This window comes from Carassius auratus, unplaced genomic scaffold, assembly GCF_003368295.1.
Source record: "Carassius auratus strain Wakin unplaced genomic scaffold, ASM336829v1 scaf_tig00216608, whole genome shotgun sequence".
In the NCBI taxonomy this organism is placed as follows: Eukaryota; Metazoa; Chordata; class Actinopteri; order Cypriniformes; family Cyprinidae; genus Carassius; species Carassius auratus.
Window position 1 is genome coordinate 183,107 of NW_020528660.1, and position 26,098 is coordinate 209,204.

General features: G+C 41.3%; 1 protein-coding gene and 1 pseudogene across 1 annotated transcript; one reads left to right on the forward strand and one right to left on the reverse strand.

Moving 5' to 3' along the window:
* Positions 1-26,098, forward strand: part of LOC113098679 (NACHT, LRR and PYD domains-containing protein 12-like) — a 110,152-nt pseudogene that overhangs the window by 52,814 nt on the left and 31,240 nt on the right.
* On the reverse strand, positions 7,913-10,909 carry LOC113098681 (uncharacterized). The gene is made up of 2 exons (XM_026263714.1): positions 10,619-10,909; positions 7,913-10,470 (listed from the first exon to the last, which is right to left on the reverse strand). The coding sequence occupies exon 2, from the start codon at positions 9,513-9,515 to the stop codon at positions 8,370-8,372; it is 1,146 nt and encodes a 381-aa protein (XP_026119499.1). The 5' UTR covers positions 9,516-10,470; positions 10,619-10,909; the 3' UTR covers positions 7,913-8,369.

Sequence of the window (26,098 nt, forward strand, 5' to 3'; positions counted from 1 at the left end):
TTGTCTTCTCTGTTAGATGAACTGAGTACAGAGCAAGAGGTGAATGAGTTGTCATCTGGGTTTTTCCAGAAGGACGGAGTACTAATGAGAAAATGGTGCCCTCGATCTTTGTCTGAACAAGATGACTGGTGCAGTGTTTTTCAGGTCGTGGTACCTCAGGTTTTTCGTGAAGAAGTTCTCAAGCTAGCGCGTGACTGTAGTATGGCTAGACATCTTGGTATAAATAAGACATATAATCGTATATTGCAGAATTTCTATTGGCCTGGTCTAAAAAGAGATGTTATTGTAAGACATGCCATATTTGCCAGGTAACAGGTAAACCCAACCAAACTATACCTGTTGCTCCTTTGCATCATATTCCAGCTTTTGAGGAGCCTTTTGGTAGAGTTTTAGTAGATTGTGTTGGTCCATTACCTAAAACCAAACGCGGCCACCAGTATTTGTTGACTTATGTGTGCATCTACTTGCTTCCCCGAGGCCATTCCTTTAAGGAAGATAACAGCTCCCGCTGTGGTACAGGCCTTGCTGAAGTTCTTCTCAATGTTCGGGTTTCCAAAAACTGTTCAGTCTGATCAAGGGTCCAATTTTATGTCCAAAATTTGAGCAGGTGCTGGATCAGTTGGGTATTTCATCTTACCATTCTAGTGCTTGCCACCCAGAGTCCCAGGGAGCCCTTGAGAGGTTTCATCGAACCCTGAAAGTCATATTAAGAACCTACTGTCTTGAGTTCCAGAGGGACTGGGATGAAGGGGTGCATTTCATGCTTTTTGCCGCCAGAGAGGCTGTACAGGATTCCCTGGGGTTCAGTCATGCTCAATTGGTTTTTGGCCATAATGTCTGTGGTCCATTGAAATTATTAAAGGAGAAATGGCTGGCGGAGGCATCTGATTCTTCCAATCTGCTGGACTATGTTAGTCATTTTCGACATCGGATTAGTAAAGCCTGTGAAATTGCTCATACTAATTTGGCTGTCTCACAGAAAAAGATAAAGGCCTGGTATGACAAGAGGGCTAAGAAGCGGGATTTTTCAGTAGGAGATCAAGTTCTGGCTTTGCTTCCTATACATGGTTCATCATTACAGGCACAGTTTTCAGGGCCTTACACCATTGAACGCAAGGTTGTTGATCTAGATTATGTCATTTCTACGTCAGGCAGACGTAAGCGTAGTCGTTTGTTTCATATTAATATGTTGAAGGAGTACTTTGTTAGAGCCAGAAACAGATTAACCAATAACGTGGCTGTACTGTGTGTGCCCGTTTTTCCGGAGGAACTTGGTAATGTGCAAGTACCTGTACCTCGGTTAAATAACTCTGAAATTCTCTTTAATCTTGAGGCTCATCTCTCTCATTTGCCTCTGATGGAAAGGTCTACTCTTGTAGAACTGATTAGTTCCTTTATTCCTTTGTTTCCAGATGTGCCTAACCAAACGAATCTTGTGGTGCATGATATTGATGTTTCAGATGCTGCTCCTGTGAAACAACATCCATACCGGGTTGGTCCTGAAAAGCGTGCACTATTGAGCAAAGAGGTGACCTATATGACTGAGCATGGAATCGCTGTACCAAGCCAAAGTGCCTGGAGTTCGCCATACATTTTGGTACCCAAGTCTGGTGGCTCTCAGAGGTTCTGTACAGACTTCCGTAAAGTTAATGCTCTAACTAAAGTAGATTCTTATCCTTTACCTAGATTGGATGATTGCATTGACCGGGTAGGGCCTGCCAGTTATGTGACCAAGTTAGATCTGTTGAAGGGCTACTGGCAGGTTCAAGTTTATTCAAGTTTATTTGTATAACGCTTTTTACAATACAAATCGTTACAAAGCAACTTTACAGAGAATTGTTTCTACAATATTTAGTAGTAGCTAGTAGTTTGTGCACTTTTGACAGGATTTTAGAAAAAAATAAATACAAGACGTAGTCAGCTAGATGATGAACTATCAATATTAGTAATTAATAGTTATTATATGATGCAGTCACACATTTAGCAAAAATTGTTAGTTCTGTTTGTTAATTCAAGGTTAGCATCATCTGGGGTCCTCTGAGGGTCAGCATCATCTCTTCTCGAGTGTTCTGGATCCAGACTGGAGCTTGTGTAAATCCTAGTTACAACATAGAAACAAAATAGAGACGTCATTAGCATAGCTGCTGATCCAACAAAGTAAAATTAGTTTAACCCAAGCTAATGAATAAAAATGCACATTTGATCAGATGCAACTACACTCACAATTTAACCGATACATTATTCGTATGCTTGGCGAAAGAGATGCGTTTTTAATCTAGATTTAAACCGAGAGAGTGTGTCTGAACCCCGAACATTATCAGGAAGGCTATTCCAGAGTTTGGAAGCCAAATGTGAGAAAGCCTCTACCTCGTTTAGTGGACTTTGTTATCTTAGGAACTACCAAAAGTCCAGCATTTTGTGACCTTAGGGTGCGTGATGTGTTGTAGCGCGGTAGAAGGCTAGTTAGGTACGCAGGAGCTAAACCATTTAGGGCCTTATAGGGAAGTAATAATTTGTAACTGATTCGGAACTTAATAGATAGCCAGTGCAGAGACTGTAAAATTGGGGTAATATGATCATATTTTCTTGACCTCGTAAGGACTCTAGCTGCTGCATTTTGGACTACCTGTAGCTTGTTTATTGACTAAGCAGGACAACCACCTAGAAGTGCATTACAATAGTCCAGTCTAGAGGTCATAAATGCATGAACTAGCTTTTCTGCATCAGAAACTGATAACATGTTTCGTAGCTTGGCAATGTTTCTAAAATGGAAGAATGCAGTTTTTGTAATGTGATCTAGGCTTGCTGGTTGTTATAAAATAGTCGACGAAATTGACTACGCCACCCACAAATTCTAGGACGTGGGACCCTAACAATGATCTAATCTCTTTTTTTGTTTTTCTTTGAATCACACAGGTGGTTCAAATAAATGAACTAGAAGCCAGAGTACAAAAAGGGTTGCTTTATTTTCCAGAATGAGCAAAATTTTATCTTCTCTTAAGAGTAGAAGGACTTGGTAAAACCATCCATGACACCAAAGAAACCAATAAAAAAATAAACTAATTCCAACAATTAAACACCACTCTGAATGGATTTAAAGTAAACCAAATTAATTTCCAAAAGAAATAACACTCCAAACAAATCGAAATCTAACAACATTCAATACGAGAAACCAATCATTAGACTGATATTCACATTAATTAAACAGAGAAATCATACTTTAACCCAAAAGAAAACATAAGAATGGCACTCAAAATAACACCCAAATCAACCTAGAATACTAAAATGGGAAATATACCACATGGGAGGAAGAAAAAAAACAAACCCAAAAGTCAAACCCAATCAAAAAAATATAAAGAAAATAAAAATCAAACCCAATCAAACCATTATACGTAAAACACACAAATCAAACAAGGCCTCCCAATACAGCACTATACCATTCAAATAAGACAGGCAGATCCTGCAAAATGAATGCCACAAATCAAAAAAACAAAACAACCAAATCCCAAGTTTGGTGGGGAAAAAAACGATGGCCACTTGCCAAAGAAGGTTTTGATGTCCTGTAATTAAAACCATTTAAATTTTATTACACACCACATTCTACATTTGACAATCAAGAAAATACTCACGTTGCTAAGGTATTAATGCTCCTTTAAAGGATACTTAAAGTGTATAAGTCTTTAAAAAACTAGCTTAATCATTACTTACGTCCAGTGGTCGTAACAAAGCGCAAAATGACAAGTGCACTCTGCTCTCACCTCGATTATTAAAACCGGAACAATCCTAAAACACATTTACTATGGTAAATGCGAATCTTACGACCAAGCATCTCCTTTATGATAAACATGATTAAAACAACAGGTTTACTCACTCCGAGTTTTCGGACACAATGGGTCAAGCCGTTCCTTCAACGCGCCAGCAGAGGAAGAAACACAAACTCGCTCACCAAGCGTAGAACGAGAGCAAACGCTGTTTCCTTGACGCCCGCGAGACTTTATACGCCACCCACCCATTACGTCATCTACCTACCTAACCGCACAACATACTCATTCCGGTTACATCCACCCCCTCCTTCAAAGATCACCGTCCCGGTGACAACATTTAACTCCATCATAACCAATTCTAATCCCAAGGTCTAAAAGGGACATAGAGGGAACTAACGGAGGCTGAATTTGGTGGCTTTTGATTTTCCAAGGATCGCACTGGTCTTGGTAGATTGAATACATTTGAATGCTGGCCAGCCCTCGTCCTAAGCGACCGGCGTAACAAAGGTTCCGCCCGTTCTGGCTCGGATTCTCGTTCTAAAAAATCGAGGTGAGAGCCAGGGCCCGATAAATCAAGTACCTGCTCCACTGGACACTGGGACTCTGGGGGATGAAGGACCCCAGTTAAACATTGGTCTGGCTCTGACTCACCCAAATCCTCCCTAACAGCTGCCACCGAACCTCCCTCCTGGGCTACATGAAAAACCACAGTCTCTTCCTCTGACATTTCCTCTTCCTCAGCTAATGGTCTCAGATGGTCGTACTCTGACAGCAATCCTACAGGGGGGGGAATATTTACTACACCCTCACTTTTATCCAAGGTTACGTACCCATCAGGGAGCTCTCGCAGATCCGAGCGATGGACATTCTTCACATGCTTCATTGTGTCTTGTTGTCTTACCTTATACACAGTGCCTACCATATCTAAACACTCTACCACCTCATACACCTTGGAGCCCCACACATCTCGGATCTTATGCCGGCTTGGGAAATGATTCTTACACAGAACCAGCGTACCAACTGGCAAAATAGGCACAGACTCTGGATGATGATGTGCTCGCTGGGCTGCTGCCACTCCCAGCTGTTCCCTAGCCTTAACATATACAGAGGCCAGATGGTGCCGATGGCTCGCCACCCAATCCTGGGCAGTCACTGGAGTGCCTCCTTCCTCCATCCCTAGAAGACCATCCACAGGAAGTTTTGGCTTCTGGCCAAACATAAGTTCATAAGGGGAGTAACCAGTGGACTGATGGGCACATGTATTATAGGCAAAAAGTAACTGAGGTAAAGACTGCGGCCATACCCTTTTCTTTTCGATGGGCAAAGTACGCAATAAATCATGCAAAGTGCGATTAAATCTTTCGCACTGCCCATTTCCCTCAGGATGATATGCTGTAGTCCTACTCTTCTGAATCCCACAAAGGTGGCACAGTTGTTTAAGCAATTCTCCCTCGAAATTCCGCCCTTGGTCCGAATGGATGCGTTTTGGCACACCATAAACATAGAACCACCGCTCCGTCAAAATGCGAGCCACAGTACTTGCCTTTTGGTCTCGGGTTGGGTACGCTTGGGTAAATTTAGAAAACACATCAGTCACTACTAGCACGTTCTCACATCCGTTACTGGCCCGCTCCAAAAGTGTAAAATCAATTGCGAGAATTTCCAAGGGCTTTGAAGCCATCAAATGCCCCATGGTTGTACGAACTTTGGGGCGTAAGGCTTTAGAGACCACACAACGCTCGCATTTGATACACCATTGCTCAACATCCTGGTGCAAATTAGGCCAAAAACATCTCTCCCTCACAAAGGTGGTTGTCCTCTCTATACCTTGATGCCCATGATGGTCATGAAGGCTCTCCAACACTTCCTCCCTTAGAACCTCAGGCAATAAAACCTGAAGCACTCTAACCTTCCCTGGAGCCAAGAAAACTTCTCTATACAAAACACCATCTACTTGTCGAATACGTTTCCATTGGCGAACAAATTCCATTACTTCCTTAGACTCCCTTGCCCTTTCATAACGAGTAGGGGCCACTCCTCTTTGCCAGTATTTCAGAAATGCAGCAATATGCACATCTGCCGCCTGAAGAACTTGCATATCTGCCTTTTCACGACAGGGCAAAGCTGCTATTTCTGAAGCTTGAGTACAGGTCGAAGCAGAGCTTAAACACTGAACTAAGGAAAGTTCATGAGGCAAAGTGATACCAGAAGCAATTTCCCTAACCCTTTTAGGAGCTAGGTCCACAGGAAGACGGGAGAGTGCATCCGCATTGCGATTGGCTGTCCCAGGACGATATTTCAGCTCAAAATCAAAAGCAGCCAACTTGGCGGTCTGAAGGTAACTCAAGGGGTTGTTATCTGTGAACACCACGAACTTGACACCCAGCAGATATTCCCGAAACTTCTCGGAGATGGCCCACTTAAGGGCCAAAAGCTCCAGCTTCATGGAACTATAGTTTAACATATTTCTTTCTGCAGGGCGCAAGCCCCGACTGGCATAAGCGATAGGCCTCCGCTGGCCCTCCTGTTCTTGAGACAATACAGCACCAAGACCAACCTGACTAGCATCTATCTCTAACACGAATGACTTTGTGAAATCAGCATAGCCTAAAACTGGGGCCTCTACCAGTGACTTCTTCAAAGCCACAAAGGCATTCTCCGCCGCCTCTGTCCATCGTCCTTCCAAAAGGGTGTCAGTGCCTGAACCCCGCTTCTTACCCTTACCTTGGAGTTCCCCTACTAATCTGTGTAGAGGTGATGCTAATTGAGCAAAACCCTCTACGAACCTTCTGTAGTATGATGCAAAACCCAAAAAGGAACGCAACTCCAAAAGGTTACTGGGTCGCTTCCAGTCAACTACAGCGCTGATTTTCTCTGGGTCAGTGGACACTCCCTGGGAGGAAATTATGTGACCAAGATACTTAACCCTTTCTTGAAAAAATTTACATTTTTGGAACTTCAATTTCAGGTTATTTTGTTGAAGACGCCCCAAAACCATCTCCAACCGTTGAAGATGTTGTTCAAAGGAACCAGAAAAGATGACTATGTCATCCAAATATAACAAAAGGGACTGGAACCGTTGATCACCAAAAATCCTTTCCATAAGCCTTTGGAAAGTACTGGGTGCATTGCACAAACCAAAAGGCATTCTGTTGTATTCAAAGAGGCCAAAAGGAGTGCAGAAAGCAGTCTTCTCTTTGTCCCGTTCGATCACTGGGACTTGGTTGTACCCACTCGTCAAGTCAAGAGTAGAGAACCACTTAGCACCAGTCAGCGCATCAAGTGATTCCTCAATCCTTGGAAGTGGGTAAGCATCCTTCCGTGTTTTCGCATTAAGTTGGCGGTAATCCACGCAAAGACGGATACTCCCATCCTTCTTTTGCACTATCACGATAGGTGATGAGTAAGGACTAGAACTAGGCCGAACTACACCCTGCTCAAGCAGCTCACTAATATGAGTTTTGACTTGCTCATACTGAGAGGGGGGCAACCGGCGATAACGCTGCCGAACAGGAACATTGTCTAGCACTGGGATCTCGTGTTGGACTAGGTGAGTACACCCCAAGTCACCCCCTTCTTTGCTAAAGACAGAACTAAACCGGGTCAAAAGGCATTTAACCTGCTGAGACTGCGTAGTGGATAATGAAGGCCATGACGCCTCATTGAAATCCAAAGATAGCCCACTACCTGCCTCCATGACCTGATTACAGCTCACCATATCCTGGCTATTCCCGCTCTCCCCCAACGCAGATTCCAAAGTTGACTGCAGATTAACCACATACAATTGGCCCAAAAAAGTTTTTGGCCTAAGCCATTGGTCCTTTTCTCCCAAGTTTACCACCGGAACATGAACTACGCCCTGCTCTACTGGTAATAGACACTTTGAGATGAGGATATTCGCAGGTAGTATACCATACTCCCCCATTGGAGGCTCCAAGAATACAGAAGTAATAACACGTGCCATACCTTGACTGCGACTTATAGGAACCCATTGCAGGGAACCCGCTGGCACACGTATAGCCGATCCTGCCCTTACAACTGCCTTCCCCAAGAACCCAGACTCGGCAGTAAGAGCTAAACTTTGGCACTCCAACAGGGCCTGCTTCCACTCCTTCCCGGCTTGCTTAACTGCGGGAGAGGGAAATAAACGCTCTTCGTGTTGACAAAAAAGCTCTTGATAGCAACAATTCAAAACATTCATGCCCAAGAGACCTGGGACTGCAAGCTTTTGTTGCCGTATAAGAGGATCTAGTGGATCTCTCATAATTAGTATCCCCATTTTAGGGAGGATCCTACCCAAAACCTCGACTTCCAGCTCCAAGTAGCCACAATAGGGAATGTCCAGCCCATTTGCAGCCTTCAACCGCAACCAGCTACAAGGTTTCAAACATTCCCTAATATGCAGTGGAAATGCAGACTCAAAGAAGCTCTCTGTGACCATTGACACCATAGACCCCGTGTCCAGTAAGCAGGGAGTTTTCACCCCCCCAAAACAAACTTCCACTATAGGGCACTGCCCAATAAGTTGGACCCAATCTTCCTCAAATACCCCTTTAGAGCCAGAAGAACCCCCCTCTGGTGTCAAGCTCCCAACACCAGAGGGTGCTAGTTTTCCGGCTGCTCGGGGGTTTCCCGTACAACCGTTCGACCTTGCCCATGGGATGACGGTCCCGGACCAATTCCTACACCCTCTCTCACATTCACGTGCATGCCTGCCAAGTCAGATCTGCAGAACCTTGCAATATGGCCAGCTTTATTGCAACGCATACAGATTGGCTTGCCGTCGGCTTGGAACCGGGCAGAAACAGGCCGGGAGCCTACAGCACCCCCTACAGGATTTGATGGATTTATACTCAAGTGCTTCAAAATAGCATCCAACTGCGTCTGTTGCTTACGGAGACAATCTTTAAGCTCACCCAATTCATTAGTGGATTCAGAGGAAAATTGAGTTGACCTATACGTACCCACCACCTGAACATCTGCAGTACAAGAATGAGCTCGAGGTCTTATACTAGGAGTGCCTCCCTCATCTGCCCACCGTATAGCCTCAGCACGAACCTCTAGGAACGACATCTCAGCATTCAACCGTACCTGTCGTTTCAGCTCCCTACGAAGGGTATTATCCCGCATGTGTTCAATAAACTGATCACGTAAGGTGTGGTCGGGGTTACAAATGCCTGTCAAGTTCTTACGTTTCATTGCCTCCATTAGAGCCATGAGGGCGTGCGAGTATTCACGAAGCGATTCTCCCTCTAGCTGGCGACGTTGAAAAAACTGCTTCTGCAAACCAACCAAAGACTGAGAACAACCATACATCTCAAGCAAGATTATAAAGATTTTTTCAGGATCATCCCGGTCGCTAGATGGGTGAAACTTTACTTCAGCCTTCGCTTCTCCATCTAAAAGATCATAGACGAACAAAGCTTTCTCGGCCACTGGAACCGGCCGAACGATCAAAGACCTACGTACTTCTTCAACCCAGTCTTCTGCCGTCAACAAATCAACAGACCTCCTCCCAGAAAACCTGGGACACTTTCTTTCACGTGGAACATAAACATAACGTTCAGATGCCGAGATGTTAACAGATGGACGGGCACCAACATCCAGTCTAGAACTAGCAGATTGAGCCTCATCAACAACCTCAACAGGCCTCCTTACAAGTTCTTGCCGAAGTTGCTGGTTATCTGTCTGCAATTGTTGTACCAATTCTGTCAAGACTTTAAGTTGTTCCTCCATAGCAATCTGTAACATACACACAAAAGCAAACCAGAAGACAACTGATGATAGATAAGGATCACCGCTCGTAACAAAATTAAATTCTCGGCCAGTTGCGACCACCGTTTCTTTCCCCACCCCACAAAATACACACTCTAGAACAATACAACCATTTGCACTCAGGCTTCTTTAATGTATGGGACCCTGCCGACTACGCCAAGTGTGACCTAGGCTTGCTGGTTGTTATAAAATAGTCGACGAAATTGACTACGCCACTCACAAATTCTAGGACGTGGGACCCTAACAATGATCTAATCTCTTTTTTTGTTTTTCTTTGAATCACACAGGTGGTTCAAATAAATGAACTAGAAGCCAGAGTACAAAAAGGGTTGCTTTATTTTCCAGAATGAGCAAAATTTTATCTTCTCTTAAGAGTAGAAGGACTTGGTAAAACCATCCATGACACCAAAGAAACCAATAAAAAAATAAACTAATTACAACAATTAAACACCACTCTGAATGGATTTAAAGTAAACCAAATTAATTTCCAAAAGAAATAACACTCCAAACAAATCGAAATCTAACAACATTCAATAAGAGAAACCAATCATTAGACTGATATTCACATTAATTAAACAGAGAAATCATACTTTAACCCAAAAGAAAACATAAGAATGGCACTCAAAATAACACCCAAATCAACCTAGAATACTAAAATGGGAAATATACCACATGGGAGGAAGAAGAAAAACAAACCCAAAAGTCAAACCCAATCAAAAAAATATAAAGAAAATAAAAATCAAACCCAATCAAACCATTATACGTAAAACACACAAATCAAACAAGGCCTCCCAATACAGCACTATACCATTCAAATAAGACAGGCAGATCCTGCAAAATGAATGCCACAAATCAAAAAAACAAAACAACCAAATCCCAAGTTTGGTGGGGAAAAAAACGATGGCCACTTGCCAAAGAAGGTTTTGATGTCCTGTAATTAAAACCATTTAAATTTTATTACACACCACATTCTACATTTGACAATCAAGAAAATACTCACGTTGCTAAGGTATTAATGCTCCTTTAAAGGATACTTAAAGTGTATAAGTCTTTAAAAAACTAGCTTAATCATTACTTACGTCCAGTGGTCGTAACAAAGCGCAAAATGACAAGTGCACTCTGCTCTCACCTCGATTATTAAAACCGGAACAATCCTAAAACACATTTACTATGGTAAATGCGAATCTTACGACCAAGCATCTCCTTTATGATAAACATGATTAAAACAACAGGTTTACTCACTCAGAGTTTTCGGACACAATGGGTCAAGCCGTTCCTTCAACGCGCCAGCAGAGGAAGAAACACAAACTCGCTCACCAAGCGTAGAACGAGAGCAAACGCTGTTTCCTTGACGCCCGCGAGACTTTATACGCCACCCACCCATTACGTCATCTACCTACCTAACCGCACAACATACTCATTCCGGTTACAGTAACATTGGAAATATGATTTTCAAAAGACAAATTGCTATCTAATATAACACCCAGATTTCTGACTGTAGAGGAAGTAACATTACATCCGTCTAGTTGCAGATTGTAATCTACAAGATTCTGTGTAGTGTTTTTTGGTCCAATAATTAATATCGCTGTCTTATCCGAATTTAATTGGAGAAAATTATTTGTCATCCAATCTTTTACATTTTTAACACACTCTGTTAGCTTAGATAATTGGGAAGTTTCATCTGGTCTCGTTGAGATATATAGCGGAGTATCGTCAGCATAACAGTGGAAGCTAATTCCGTATTTTCTAATAATATTACCAAGGGGCAACATGTTTATTGAAAATAGAAGGGGACCTAGGACTGATCCTTGTGGCACTCCATATTTTACGGATGATAAATGAGATGACACCCCATTTAAGCAAACAAAATGGTAGCGATCGGACCGGTAGGATCTAAACTATCAGGTTCCTCTTTCTGACAGAGCCAAAGAGATTTCTGCATTTGTGACCCCAGATGGGTTATGGGAATATCAGGTTATGGCTTTTGGCATGCAAAATGCTGCTTCTACTTTCCAGAGATTATTAAATCGAGTGATGTCAGGGTTAAACAACTGTGACGCATATCTGGACGACATTGTGGTGTATAGTTCTGATTGGAGTAGTCGTATAACTCCAATGAAGGCTATATTAGATCGTTTGTTAGCTGCTAATCTGACTGTTAACTTGGCCAAGTGTGAATTTGCCAAAGCCACCATCACTTATTTGGGCAAAATTGTGGGGCAGGGTCAGGTATGAACAATTCGTGCTAAAGTGGAAGCTATAGATCTTTTTCCTGTGCCTCAGTCTCGTAAGGATTTGAGAAGGTTTTTGGGGAATGACTTGCAAAATTTGGACAAAAAGCCCGATAATAGTGTAGTGAGTCCTCTTACTGACTTGGTAAGTCCAAAAAAAGATTTTGTGTGGACTACCGATTGTTAGCAGGCCTTTGATAATGCCAAGGCATTGTTAGTGAATGCCCCTGTCTTGTCAGCCCCAAATTTCGAGACTCGTTTTATACTGGCGGTAGATGCCAGTGAAAAGGGGATGCCAGTGTTTCTTTTCCAAAAAGTTCAATATCCATCAAAAGCACTATTCGGACGGGACTAGTTTTCTAAACTACGTTTGAGTTTTGATTCTTACCACCTGACGTCTGTGATTTTCATGTACCAATTCGGACGGGACTAGTATCTCCGTGTTTATTACAGAGGTGGGAGGGTCTGATTTGTGCATCTGGGCGTCACAGAGATCACGCGCTCTGTATGCGTGCATTGCATTCATTCAGAATGATTGCCTTAGTATTATTACACAATAAATACTAAATGGCTAGTATAGCAAAACCATGTTAATGTGTGGTTCCTTTAGTTTAACGTGTTTTCCTTTTTTTTATTAAATGTAATTAAAAAATTATGTAACTGAGTACATAAATGAACGTGAGTAATCTTACCTGATGCTGATATTATAATAGCCGGTATTAACAGTTTACGCGATCTTGCTCTTGATTTTATTATTTGTATTTTTTTTATTAATATCTATTTGCTGCTAAGCAAATATATCAAACATCCGCGCGGTAGAGCATCTACCGGTAATTCTCGTTGGCCAAAACACACAAGGAAACGTGTTGTGAAATAAAATATCACCGGCAATCACAGACATTCGCATTCGGACGGGATTGGTTTTCTCAGAGGATCACTGAGTTTGCTGAAAAACAGTAGGTAATTTGCTCTGGAATTATCACAGAGGTTATGTGAGAAAAACACAGACGTGGCAGATTCGGACGGCATTGAAATCACCGAGTACGTCTGTGAAACGCAGATTTCTCTAACGACCCCCTGTGAAACTAGTCCCGTCCGAATAGGGCTAAAGAAACTATTCTGTAATTGAGAAGGAAGCTTTGGCATTGATTTTGGCTATTCAACATTTTGAGGTTTATTTGGGCAGCGGCAGTCCTATTAAGGTGATGACTGATCACAATCCTTTAGTCTTTTTACAGTGTAGTTGTACTACCAACCAGCGCTTAATGAGATGAATTTGTAAAGGATATGATTGCAGAAACAAACTCAATCACATTAAAGGAAAATGTTCTCCTGTGTAATGTTCCAGCCTGTGACCTTTTGAGCGATTTCTAAATATGAATTCTTGCATAAATGTGGCCCTTTGTGCTTGCTGAATTCCCATTTACTAGTAGGTATCTTTTTCTCTTCTATTTAAATTGGTGTAGATTTATTTTTCCTCATTTTGGGGTTGTTTATTAATTGTATTAAATCCAGATTATTTAATGTCTTGTGGGTGGAGGTGTTACATCCCTGCCCCTGTTTTCTTTTTATCTTTTGAGTTCTAGGACTGACTCCTTTTTGGTGGGCGGGATTGCTCTAATGAAGATCAGCTGCACCTGTGGCAAACTTTTTAAGGAGCTCCTGAATTTTGCCTAGTTCTCTCTCATTTGGGTTTTGAGATTTTTGTTTGAAGAGTGGGTTCCTGAATTTGTGTTCCCATATGATTTCCACAACTCTACCAACCTCATTTCCAACTGTTTATTGATTTGATTTTGTGTTGATATTTACTATAATTATCTTGTGTTCGAAACCCTAGACATTATTTGTTTAATCTTGTCAGTTGTCCTCTTTATAGTATGACTTTGAGCCGGGTCGTAACAAGTACACACCGTGTACTATTAGACAAACTTACAGTTAACACTACACATTATACGAAATATGTACATACACACAGTTAGCCCTACAGATTAAACCCTATACACATAATGTACACTATACACTACATTGTACAATGTACTATATATACTATACATTGTACACTATACACAGAATGTACACGTTCTGCATTCTGTAAACATATACACCCATGGAAAATATGCTAAGGTGCAACAGAGTGTACGTGAACTGGATACAGAAATGTCATGGATGTGCATCGGATGGTATCCGGTGGTAACAGGTAGTTTATTGTATTAAATGCAGTGTGTATGTGTAGTCCAGTGTTGAACTGTTGGAGTTAAAGTGCAGTGCGTGGCATACCATATTGTGTTAATATGCATTCGGGTGCTGTAGGGTGTATTAGTTCTGACTGTTCATCAGTCTGATAGCCTGAGGGAAAAAGCTATTCCTCAGTTGGCTAGTGTGGGATCGGATGCTGCGGAGATGTCTTCCTGAGGGCAGCAGAGAGAGCAGTCCATGGAATGGGTGGCTGGAGTTACTGATGATCCTCCGGGCTTTCCTTATGCACCGCCTGGTGTTGATGTCCTGGAGGGAGGGAAGTTCACCTCAAACAATGTGGCTGGCAGTTCGCACGACCCTTTTCAGAGCTTTACGGTTGTCAACGGTGCTGTTTCCGAAACAGGCAGTGATGCAGCCCGTCAGGATGCTCCCTATAATGCAGGTGTAGAATGTTCTGAGGATGCTGGGGCTCATTCCAAACTTCATCAGCTGTCTCAGGAAGAAGAGGCGCTGGTGTGCCGCCTTCAGCACTGCATCAGTGTGTGTACAGGGAGTACAGGAGTGGGCTGGGGACACAGTGTTGAGGGGCAGCGGGGATGAAGTATTGTTTCTCATTCTGACCACCTGACTTCTGCCAGTCAGGAAGTCCAGGATCCAGCTGCACAGAGATCTGTTTAGTCCCAGAGTCTGGAGCTTTGCAACAAGTATGGCAGGCACTATGGTGTTAAATGATGAGTTGTAGTCCACAAACCGCATTCTCACATAGGTGTTCTTATTTTCCAGGTGGGAGAGATCAGTGTGTAGGGTGAAAGCAATAGCATTGTTTGTAGAACGGTTGCTGCGATATGCAAAATGTAGCGGGTCCAATGAGGCAGGAAGCACAGAGCAGATGTAATCTCTGAGTCTCTCAAAACACTTACTGAAGATGGGGAGGGCAACGGCCTACAGTCTTTTAAGCATGTGATTTTGTTTTTCTTTAGTATGGTCACAATGGTAGATTTTTTTTTTTTTTTGCACAAGGGAACCACAGACAGACAAAGGGAGAGGTTGAAAATGTCTGTGAAAAAACACCGGCCAGTTGGAATGCGCATGCTCTGAGCACACTGCCTGGGATGCCATTAGGACCTGCAGCCTTTCAGATATTTACCCGTCACATCTCTGCAGCAGCTGTGGGAGTGCTCTCTGTGTGGGCGGGGTTGTGAGCCTCGAAACGAAGATAAATGTTATGTAGCTCATCCGGTAAAGAGGCGGCGATGTTCACAGAAGCTGGTTTATTCCCTTTGAAGTCTGTGATGTTGTTGATGCCCTGCCACATGCTTCTTGCAACGTTGGTGTTGAATTGTTCTTTAGCTTTGCTTTTGTATTGTCTTTTTGTGGCTTTGATGGATTTTCTGAGATCGTAACTGGCTTGTTTGCGATCATCAGCTTTCCTGGATTTGCCGAAAGGTGGGCGGGGGGAATTCTTAGGGGTCCCAGAAAGGAGAATAACCGTGGTCCAGTGCATGATCACCACGCGTGTTGATTTTGATGTGTTGGAAATATTTTGGCGCTGTTGTTCTGGAGTTGGTTTTGTTAAAGTCCCCCGTAACAAACACTGCATCTGGGTACATGGTTTCCGGCTCACTTATATTCCTGTACAGTTCCTTGAGTTCATGGTCTGTGCTAGCCTGAGGGGGAATGTAAACAGCTGTGATAATGATCGCTGTAAATTCCCTCGGTAGCCAGAATGGTGAACACAGAAGCGTTTGAAATTCCAGATCAGGGGAGCAGAAGGATTTAATGGAGTGTAAGTTCCTTTTGTGATGGAGTGACTGTGACGGGGCGGAACCAAAAATGAGGAAGATTAGTTCCGCCCGGACCATATATCGCGAACACTGCCACTTCTGGGAACGCCGGCGAACCCAAATCGGCGTGTTATTGGGAACAGGTGTCTTGTTGAGCGTGGCGATCACTGATTGGGCAATTCGGTGGAGAGGAGACACATAAATAGGGCATCAGAAACACAGGAAGTGGTTGGTGATTCCCAGTAGTTATTGTGGGTGCAACGGAGCTGAGGAGAGAGTTGGAGAGAGAGTGTATGGTGTACTGTGGAGCTTGGGCAAAGAGAGATACACACACACACACAGCGAGTATACGAATATCTTTATTGGAGCATTGTGTTCAGATGCATTGTGTGATGAAGTTAACACACATTGAAGATCTGCTAGGATTGCGGGAAGGAGATCGTGCTGCCAGTTGTGTCGGATGTCGGTTATCTGGAATCCGGTTATCTAATGGTTAGAGGGTTGGACTCCCAATCGAAGGGTTGTGGGTTCTAGTCTCTGGCCGGACGGAATTGTGGGTGGGGGGAGTGCATGTACAGTTCTCTCTCCACCTTCAATACCACGACTTAGGTGCCCCTTGAGCAAGGCATCGAACCCCCAACTGCTCCCCGGGCGCCGCAGCATAAATGGCTGCCCACTGCTCTGGGTGTGTGCTCACAGTGTGTGTTTTCACTGCTCTGTGTGTGTGCATTTCGGATGGGTTAAATGCAGAGCACAAATTCTGAGTATGGGTCACCATACTTGGCTGAATGTCACTTCACTTTCACTTCACTTTCACTTTTTTCACTTTCAAATATTCATCGTTTCAACAGTTATTTTGCAAGTGTGGAATATCCATATACCTCTTGTGAGTTGTGACCAGTGTGAGCGGCCCCACCGTAATAGGATTGGTGGGTGAGCCGGAACCAGCGAAAAAGGAGTCGGGTGCCTTGTCGTGGCTGTGACGTTTCCTCTGGCCGTCTGCTGCATCGGTGCCCCCAACGTCCAGGAACTAATCCCCGGTCCTATGTGGCCCGTCGTGGGAGTGTTTCCACGGTTGGTGGTGACCGTGTTGAGTGTTGGTCTGGGAAGTCTGCCCCGGTGAAGAAGACCACAGTTGTCGTGACACGTACACCTTCTCTAGACTCCCGAGCTGAAAAGGGCTAAAGCCTGGCATCCACCTCTTCGAGGGTCTGTGAGTTGTATCAATTCAGTATTGTCATAGTATACTTACCTCTATGCCCAAAGTCAAACTCCAGTTGCCCTTTGTATACTCTTCTGTACGCCCAAAGCTAAGAGCCAGCGTATTATCCTTGTATACTTGTATGCCCAGAGTCAAGCTCTAGTTGCCCTTGTATACTCGCCTGTACGTCCAAAGTAAAGACCCAATTGTCCTTCTGCATACTTACCTGTACGCCCCGAGTGAAATACCAGTGCATCGCCCTTGCATACTCACCTTTTTGTATGGGGTTTACCTGGGGTTTTCCTGGGTGAAAATCGAAGTTAAGGATTGTGTATCTTTCTTGCATACTTACCTATACACCGAAGGCCAAGACCCCAATATATTCACCTGCATACTTACCAGTGATGCGCGGGTCAATGTATTAATAACCCGCACCCGACCGACATTTTCAACTAACCCGCCCGCAACTCGGACCGCAAAAAAAGGAAAAGAAAATATTGTACCCGACCCGCTTCCTGACCCGCATTTTTAAAATGTAGTAAATGCTCATCATATCGTCATTGGGCCATAGACGTAGGAACTAGGCAAAAAAAAGGAAAATCCTTAATATATTCTATTTTTGTCAAGAATTATTTAAAAAAATCGTCAATAAGCTCATCATTTGTTCTAAAATAGTCTAGTCTGGCTATGTCTATTTTTATGTTTCTGTTCAGCAGGTTTGGGTTTGCGCATTTCTCCATATTACGCTCCGTTCGCTCATTCCGTGGGGTCTCGCTCAACCCAGAATGGCCTGCTGGTTCCAAAATATGCAAGGAGACATTTAATTGTTTAGTAATAAACTGGTGTTTTCTGTGTCGCTGCAAAGATTAAGTTGACGATGCAGACTAACGCCAGAGAGAAATGCACATTATGGATTACATAATCAGAGAGTTGCCTATTTATTTTGGTTTTAATATTTTCGTTTAAAAGTAGACATTGCAAGCTTTCTGTTATAGATAGCCTTATATTTCTCAAATCTGTGAGGCACACGCTGAGTTTCGGCGCCCTCCAGGTCACATGCAAGTGATCCTGCCAGCGCCTCATTACATTGTCTGTTATATATTTGCTGCTTATTTATAAAATACGGGCAATTGATTATAACATTGATCAAAATTAAGATACAATTTTTAGAAAAGGAAAATCTTTATCTTAATCTGATTTTCTACAAAAAAAAAAATCATTTATTATCATCATTATTATTATTATTATTATTATTATTATTATTATTATAATTAATGTTGAAAAGAGCTGAGAATATTTTTTCAGGTTTATTAGGGGGGATAAATTGAAAGAACATCATTATTACATTTGTTACAGTCACATTTATTTGTTACATTTATATGATTTACATCAAGCTTTTATGTATTGTATATTGTTACTGAAACTTCATAAAGTTTCACTTGATTATACATCTAATTATATTTTGGAAAAAGTCTAACTAGTAAAATGTTTACAGGTTATGTGAAAACTAGTACTACAAGTATATACATGAATAAAAAGAGACTTACTCATGTTTATGATCTCTTCTGAATAAAGCACTTCATCCTTTTTTTCTGTGGAAATCCATTTCTCAAATCCTCAACCACATCACATCTTTTTGGGGTTCATTATGTCTTATTGCTCTCATCGCGAAGCAAACAGTAAAATAAAAAAACTTGAACAGTCTCGCTGCTTTTTCTTCTGTGTGGGTGTATTCAAGCCGCGCGCTTCAGTTTGAATCTGAATAGAGCGTTCAGCGCGGGGGCGTGGTCACGGTAAATATAATGAAGGGAATGGTGAAAAACTAGACATCGCGTTGTTTTCATATGGATTACTTTATCACAGAATATCTGTTTTGGCAGCACTTGTTTAGTTTAACAGCAGACATGTCAAGCTTTCTATAGATATCTCTCTCATGTATCTTCGTTGAGTATTCATGGAGTTACAGTTCATTTTAATGACGTGTTTGTACATTACAATCAGCGCAGACAGCACACCTTGTTTGTTATCTTTATTTTATAAGTGCACAAAGTTCTGTTGTTATGTCTGTATTCAAAAAAAGTATACCCTTTACAGATTCGATTGATGTATTTATTACTCTTATCTGTACGATCAAAAATGAAAGTGTAATTTAAGTTCTTTTCGTGGTTATCAGGAGAAAATGACTCATAATGCGTATATGCGTTAATCGACTCCAGAGGGTTAAAAAGAGTTTTCTATAAAACAAAACTTAATGAAGTCGTTCAAATCATGTTTTACCAAAAACAGGTCTTCACCTTTTCTCGTGCCGCTTTCGTATACGTGCAGACTGAGTGCCAGTTATTCAGCCAATAAAGGCCTATGTATTTCAAAATTGTGTCTAGTACTATATTAATTACAAAGGTTTAATTGGCATCTATATTTCAAACGACCCGACCGACCACGACCCGAATATCATTAAAAATATTTCAGTGACCGCAGGCACCCGCTCATTTTGGATCAACCCGCGCATGACTGATACTTACCTGTGGACCTTTTAGGCGTTTCCAACCGCGGACCCAGAATCTTGTGGGGAACGGCGTCAGGTACGCACCCCACCCAATTCATCAGAATTACTTAAATTCTTTACTCTGCGTGCAGGGACTGGAAGGGCCCCACCGACGGTTCTCCTGCAGGAGAAACACAAAGGCACTACTGAGAAAAACCCTGTTGAGTCACATGAAAGAAAGGACAGAAATTACCTACAGGCTTACCTGAGAGTCCCCGTGACAGAGTCAGAAGCGACTCGGACCTATACTCTCTGGCCCCGAAAGTGGATTTTAGATTCCCTTCCCTTCACACCTTTTAAATTTAAATAAAGTTTGTTTTAATTATACCCACTCTCTCTCATGTGTCTGGTCATTGGGGTGTTCTTGGGACCTCCTCGAGGTGGAAACTAGGGAGGGGTGAGACTCGCGACATCTGTGGTCCGCTCCGACCTGTGACACTTTCATCACACCACGAGTTGTTGATAAAGAAACAAACACCCCCACCTTTGCTTATCCCTGTGAGCTCTTTCGTTCTGAACCCTGAAAGCTCGATGGCTGAGTCTGGAATCTCTGCAGACATTCAGGTTTCTTTGAGGCAAATAATGCAGCAGTCCTTTGTTTCTCGTTGGTATGAGATTTTGAGTATGCTTGAGTTCAGTTCCACACATTTTTCAATAAGATATAGGGACTCAAAAAGTGATCTACCAGATGGTTGAGCATTACATTAAAGGGTTAAAACTAATTCAAATGTGGTCATTGCAAATATATTTTCACACTATAATGAGATTTTGGCAAGATAGCAATTAAACTGTGATTTTAAACTTTACGTCATGTAAATTTAATCCTTCCAATTTAATCCAAAGTGCAGCGAACATCATATAAACAAAGGTGGCGTACACTGATTTTAATTGAAATATACAGGCACATTAATACCTTAATCCCATTACTGCCACTCTGACCAAAGTGTGCATGTGCTCATGACATACACACTCATGTGACATGTACAATACGCAGATTAAAAACTATGGCGGAAAAGTGAATGTCACGTTTTTGTGGAGTTTATATCGTCAATGTTGCACAACATTAACATAATGCAGTACACTGATGGAAGAAAACATTGAAACTGACATTTTTAGGCATGTGACAGCAAAAAGGTCCAACAGAATAACTGGCAACCAAATTTGTGTTCGATGGAAAGAGTGTGAAGGCTGTGTGTTTTAAAAACAAAAAAGCACAACGCGACCAGTGGATCTAACACTGCCACTCAAAGCATGCAATACAACCACACAAAAGTGTTTTGCACCCATTGTAATTCAATTAAAAGGCTGATGATTGCTTCCTTCTGTGTGCATTGTGTTTTTCCATTGAAATGTATTCTAAGATTAAATTTGTCCAGTGTTTGATGTGGCAAGATTTTTTTGATTTCCAGTTTTGGAGAACTACTTTCTTAGCGACAGCTAGAGAGATGAACAATGGATTCCTGTATTTTTGCAGGATATGGATTTCGGAAAATTGGAATTTCTTCCTGCATATCATCTGCCATGCTTATTCTGAAGTCTCGCGAGATTTTGTGAATAATAATATGAATAATGGAAATCGCATGTAAACGGAAGTGAAGCGCTTTGCTCCTGACAAGAAAACATTGTAATGCGATTAAGTGCTTACTCTAATTACTGGAAACAATCACATTATTTGTACCCATGTAAACATAGTCATTGTCATTGTCAAATTATTTTTACCATTGAATGTAATTACTGACTATATGGCCGGCCATAAGTTTGAATGCTGTATTTCTGGCCATCAGAGTGAATGTTGATTTTGATGGCCAGCCAGAAAAACTACTAGGTAGTGTCAGAAAGATATTTACATGAAACATCATGATATCTTCCTCAAATTTGAAATATAAACTCAGGAGACATGTGTCTTTCAAATCATTACTTTTCTGGATTGCTCAGGTTTGATTTGATGTATGTATATAAAATAAATAAACATTCAGTGCGGTACACATTTTTTTTCAAGGTACTTCAACATCTGTTTATCTTTATGAACATTATCAACTCTGGTTGGTGGATAGTTAAAGCTCAAAGTGTCTTATTTCCAAATTTACATAAACTGTAAATATAGACCAAATTATTCAGTAATTATTCAGTTACTATTTGAATTTGGGAAAATAATTTCTGAGAATGTGCCGGATGCAGGGAGACAAGGACTAGACATAGTCTCAGAAAAATGTTTGCAGGAAACATATTTTTAATTTTATCTTCTTCAAATTTATAATATGAATTTATGGGACATGTGGCTTTCAACCCATTGCTTTTCTGCATTGTTTCAGGACTGATTTAATATATTTGTTAAACAAAAATATCCACTTTATTCAACAATTCCTCTCCTCTGTGTCTCTCCAAATCAGTGTCAGCAGCATATTGGCAAATCTGAGCTGTACACTGGCAGCTCTCTTCTGTGTCAGCCGCACTGCGCTAATGCACAGTTTTTTTCAAACCAAAATATAAATCCACATAAAAAAACATATCCTTGTGGCACTGCTGACACAGAGGACCATACGTTGCCTGCGTACTGCTCAGATTTGTCAAAATGGCACTACGCTAATTTGGAGAGGCACAGAGGAGAGGAATTGTTGAATGAAGTCATTATTTATTTTTTTCCTGTACAAAAAGTATTCTCGTCGCTCGTACGTTATGGTCGAACCACTATTGGCAGATGGACTATTTTCACACTTTCCTGGACCTTGACAGTGTAGCTTACCTGGCAGTCTATGGGACATTATTCAATGGTTTTTGCAAGTTTTCTGTGCTCCAGAATGTATACCAAAAAATTTTTTTTTTGTTCTCTACACAGGCTACAGTGCTGTATTCTCACTGCACAGTCTTGCGAGAGTTTGTCATCAGTTCTACTGTCATCAAACTCTATCCTGAGAGAGCTGGACCTGAGTAACAATGATCTGAAGGATTCTGGAGTGAAGCTTCTTTCTGATGGACTGAAGAGTCCAAACTGTCAGCTGGAGATTCTGAGGTAAATGGTTTACCATAAAATAATTAACAAAATGCTATTATAATGACTTACAAAATTAGTCACCAAAGTTGGCATATGCTCTCAATGGAATGTTAGAACAAGAGATAATAAATAAATAAAAAAAACAGGCATGTAATTTTCAGGGTTGTAATCCCCCTGCCCCATATTTATACAGATGCCTATTATACTCATTTTTCAACCTGGGAAATATGACTCCATTTGACTGTGTACACCTGAGAAGAAAACAAATGTTGAAATATTGTGATGAAAAATTGATTCCATGCATGAACTCCGCTGCACAGCACTGCACAAGCTAGCAGCACCATCTAGTGGCTGTGTGCTGAACAACCATGGCATCTAAGCCACTCACCAGGCATCAAGTGCCATTAAAAACTAATCTTCCCTGGACAGTATTTGAAATTGTCTACGTCACCAGTTTGTGAGAATGCAGTATGGCTTAGTGTAATTTCTAAAATTATAAAACTCGCAGTTAACAATCTGGTGTTTTACATTTTTATATACATTTACATTTATCCATTTACAAAATACTTACAAATGAGGAATACAATAAGCGATTCATCATAAAGAGGCAAGTAAACACAAGAAGTGCTTGTAATACAAAGTTTCAGACTTTGTTTAGAAGAGCACAAGCTAGAACAGAGTGCCATCTGTGTCTAAGAGCATCTCAGTTCATAGTAAATGATGCTCCACTTGAATACTATCTTACACAAGTGCTATGCGTTTGGATCTCTTGGATTTTAAAATGCATAACAAAAAGAGAATGAAAGAATTTATTAGAAAGAAACTAGAAATCATAAAATAATAGATTCCAACTTATTTAAAAAATATGCACATATTAACTTTTATTTGTATACCTAACATGTTGAAAAAGACTGATTTACCAGACAATTTTATCCAAACTGACTTCAAAATGAGCAATTCAACAAGTGATTCGTCTTGAGTCAATAAAAGAAGTTCTAATAATGCAAAGTTTCAAACATGGTCAAGGATCATCATAAAAACTAGAAACCAGGAGGGATTTAAGAAATAGTGAAAGAATAGAAGGATTTTTTCCCCCAAGTCAGCATGATGCAGTTAAGTGCTCACAGAGGAGTTTCTTGAATTAAGTTTTTCTTAAAGTCAAGTCAAGCAGCACTTGAGTGAAATTCTTGGGAGCTTGCTCCAGAAATTGCAGAAACAGTTAACCTATAACCAACAGACTTCAACAGGTGAAAGTGTGCAATATGCAGATACATATGGTTAGTACTGTTACATCCCTGCCCCTGTTTTCTTTTCATCTTTTGAGTTCTAGTACTGACTCCTTTTTGGTGGGCGGGATTGCTCTAATGAAGATCAGCTGCACCTGTGGCAAACTATTTAAGGAGCTCCTGAATTTTGCCTATTTCTCTCTCATTTGGGTTTTGTGATTTTTGTTTGAAGAGTGGGTTCTTGAATTTGTGTTCCCATATGATTTCCACAACTCTACCAACCTCATTTCCTGTTTATTGATTTGATTTTGTGTTGATATTTACTATAATTATCTTGTGTTCGAACCCTAGACATTATTTGTTTAATTTTAAATAAACTTACAATTTCTTTATTTGAAATCATCTTGTCAGTTGTCCTCTTTATGTTATGACTTTGAGCCGGGTCGTAACATAAATTGGGGCCTTTTCCGGGATCAGTAATGGTTTGGATTTGAGGTTTTATTTGTTGAGTGGAGTGTGGAAAGGGGCATTGGATTATTAGAAGTCTCTGGTTAGGGAGAGTGTTCCAGCTGGGTTGCTAGTCAATCCTTCCAATGGCACACTGTTTATTTTGTTTTGTTCGTTTGTTACTTTTGAAGGTATCCCGGGTGGAAATTTAATATCTGTTGGGGGTATGCTATTCAGGGCCTGGTTTTTTGCCAGGTGACATGAAGTTCAGCTTTTTAAGTGGCCCCGAGCCTGGTAAGCCTTTGAAGATTAGAGAGTATATATATATATATATATATAGTGTACCGGAGTTGCTGTCTAAGATAACCATGTTCAGTGGTGTTTTGTTTAGCATCATTGTTTAGTGTTGAGAACTTGTGAAAAGTTATGTTTGAGAGAGCAGGATTTTTTTTTTTTCTTTCTCACTCCCACTTCAGGTTGGTAAGTAATTTTGCACCAGTAACCAAAGTTTTTGGTATGTCAATGTGTTGGGTAACATGTGGTGGCGATGTAGCATGCTAGGTTGTTGAATGTGGTCAGCAATTTAGGCATGATTTTGGTGATTTATGGGGAGGTTTCTTTTTGAAGATTACCATCGTGTTAACATGTTACCTGTTGAGAGGTTTTTTGTAAACCTATATAGTGTTCAGGTAAGTGATTGACTTGTTGACTGGTGCAGATTAAAATTACCTTTTTAGTAGTTGTGTGGAAATGGAGTTGGTCAAGATTTTGAATCCTTGTTTTTGTGAAAAATATTTGAAAGGATACTGTGGTGTTTTTGGGAACTCCTAAAGTGGCTACTGTTCGGAAGGTGTAGAGTTTAGCTATGGCTTCTAATGTGGAAGTTTTTTTGAAAGAGCCCTCTGAGGAAGCACTTGAAAAGTGCACTAAAGAGAAGCTGTTGTTGGTTGCTGCTCATTATGATATAGAGCTTACTAGTTCTGATAAGAGACATAAAGCGTCGATCTTAAAAAGTTTAAAGGGCAATTTAGAGGAAAAGAACATTTTTGGTGGAAAATTACAGGTGCCAGGTCCCATTGTTGGCAGTGAAGTCAAGCTGAAAGAGATGGTGTTACGGGAAAAAGAGTTGGCTTTGGAGTTAGTGAGGTGAAAGAGCTGCAGGGAGAACTTGAGATTAGGAAATTGGAGGGACAGGAAAAGGAGCGTGAGTGGGCTTTTGACCTTAAAAAAATGGAGCTGGAGTTGGCAGGTCTGAGTCCTGAGGGCCAACCGCCTGTTTCACCTTTTTTTGTTCCCTCCGAGATTCCTCAAAGGGTAGAGCAAGTTTTTGATATTGGGAAGCATATAAGGATGGTTCCTCCTTTTTCTGAAAAAGAGTTAGAGAAGTGTTTCTCCCACTTTGAGAGAGTTGCTACTACACTGAAGTGGCCTAAAGAGGTTTGGACGCTGCTTTTACAATGTGTGCTTATGGGTAAGGTTCAAGAGATTTATTCAGCACTTCGTCTAGAACAGAGTGCTGTATATGATACTTTTAAAACCTCCATTCTCCATGCTTACGAGTTAGTGCCCGAAGCAATATCGTCAACGCTTTTGAAATTACTTGTGAGAAGGAGATGTTTGTAGAGTTTGCTCGAGAAAAGGGGAACATGTTTGATAGGTGGTGTGCTTCTAAGCAGGTTGAGACCAAAGAACAGCTCAGGGAGTTGGTTCTTTTAGAAGAGTTTAAGAATTGTCTCCCAGAAGGTCTAGTTACTTACTTGAATGAACAGAAGGTTTCAAAGTTGTGTGATGCAGCCACTAGGGCTGATGAATTTTCTCTAACCCATAAAGGGTTGTTTGGAAATCGTGACTTAAAAAGAAACTTCTATCGGAGTCGAAGTTGGTCATGGCCGGATCTAGTTCTGGTTCAACCTCTCCTAGGAAACTTCAGGCAGTTC

Bases quoted from the DNA above. Each gene is read 5' to 3' on its own strand.
- LOC113098681 (XM_026263714.1), bottom strand. From the start codon at position 9,515: ATGTTACAGATTGCTATGGAGGAACAACTTAAAGTCTTGACAGAATTG.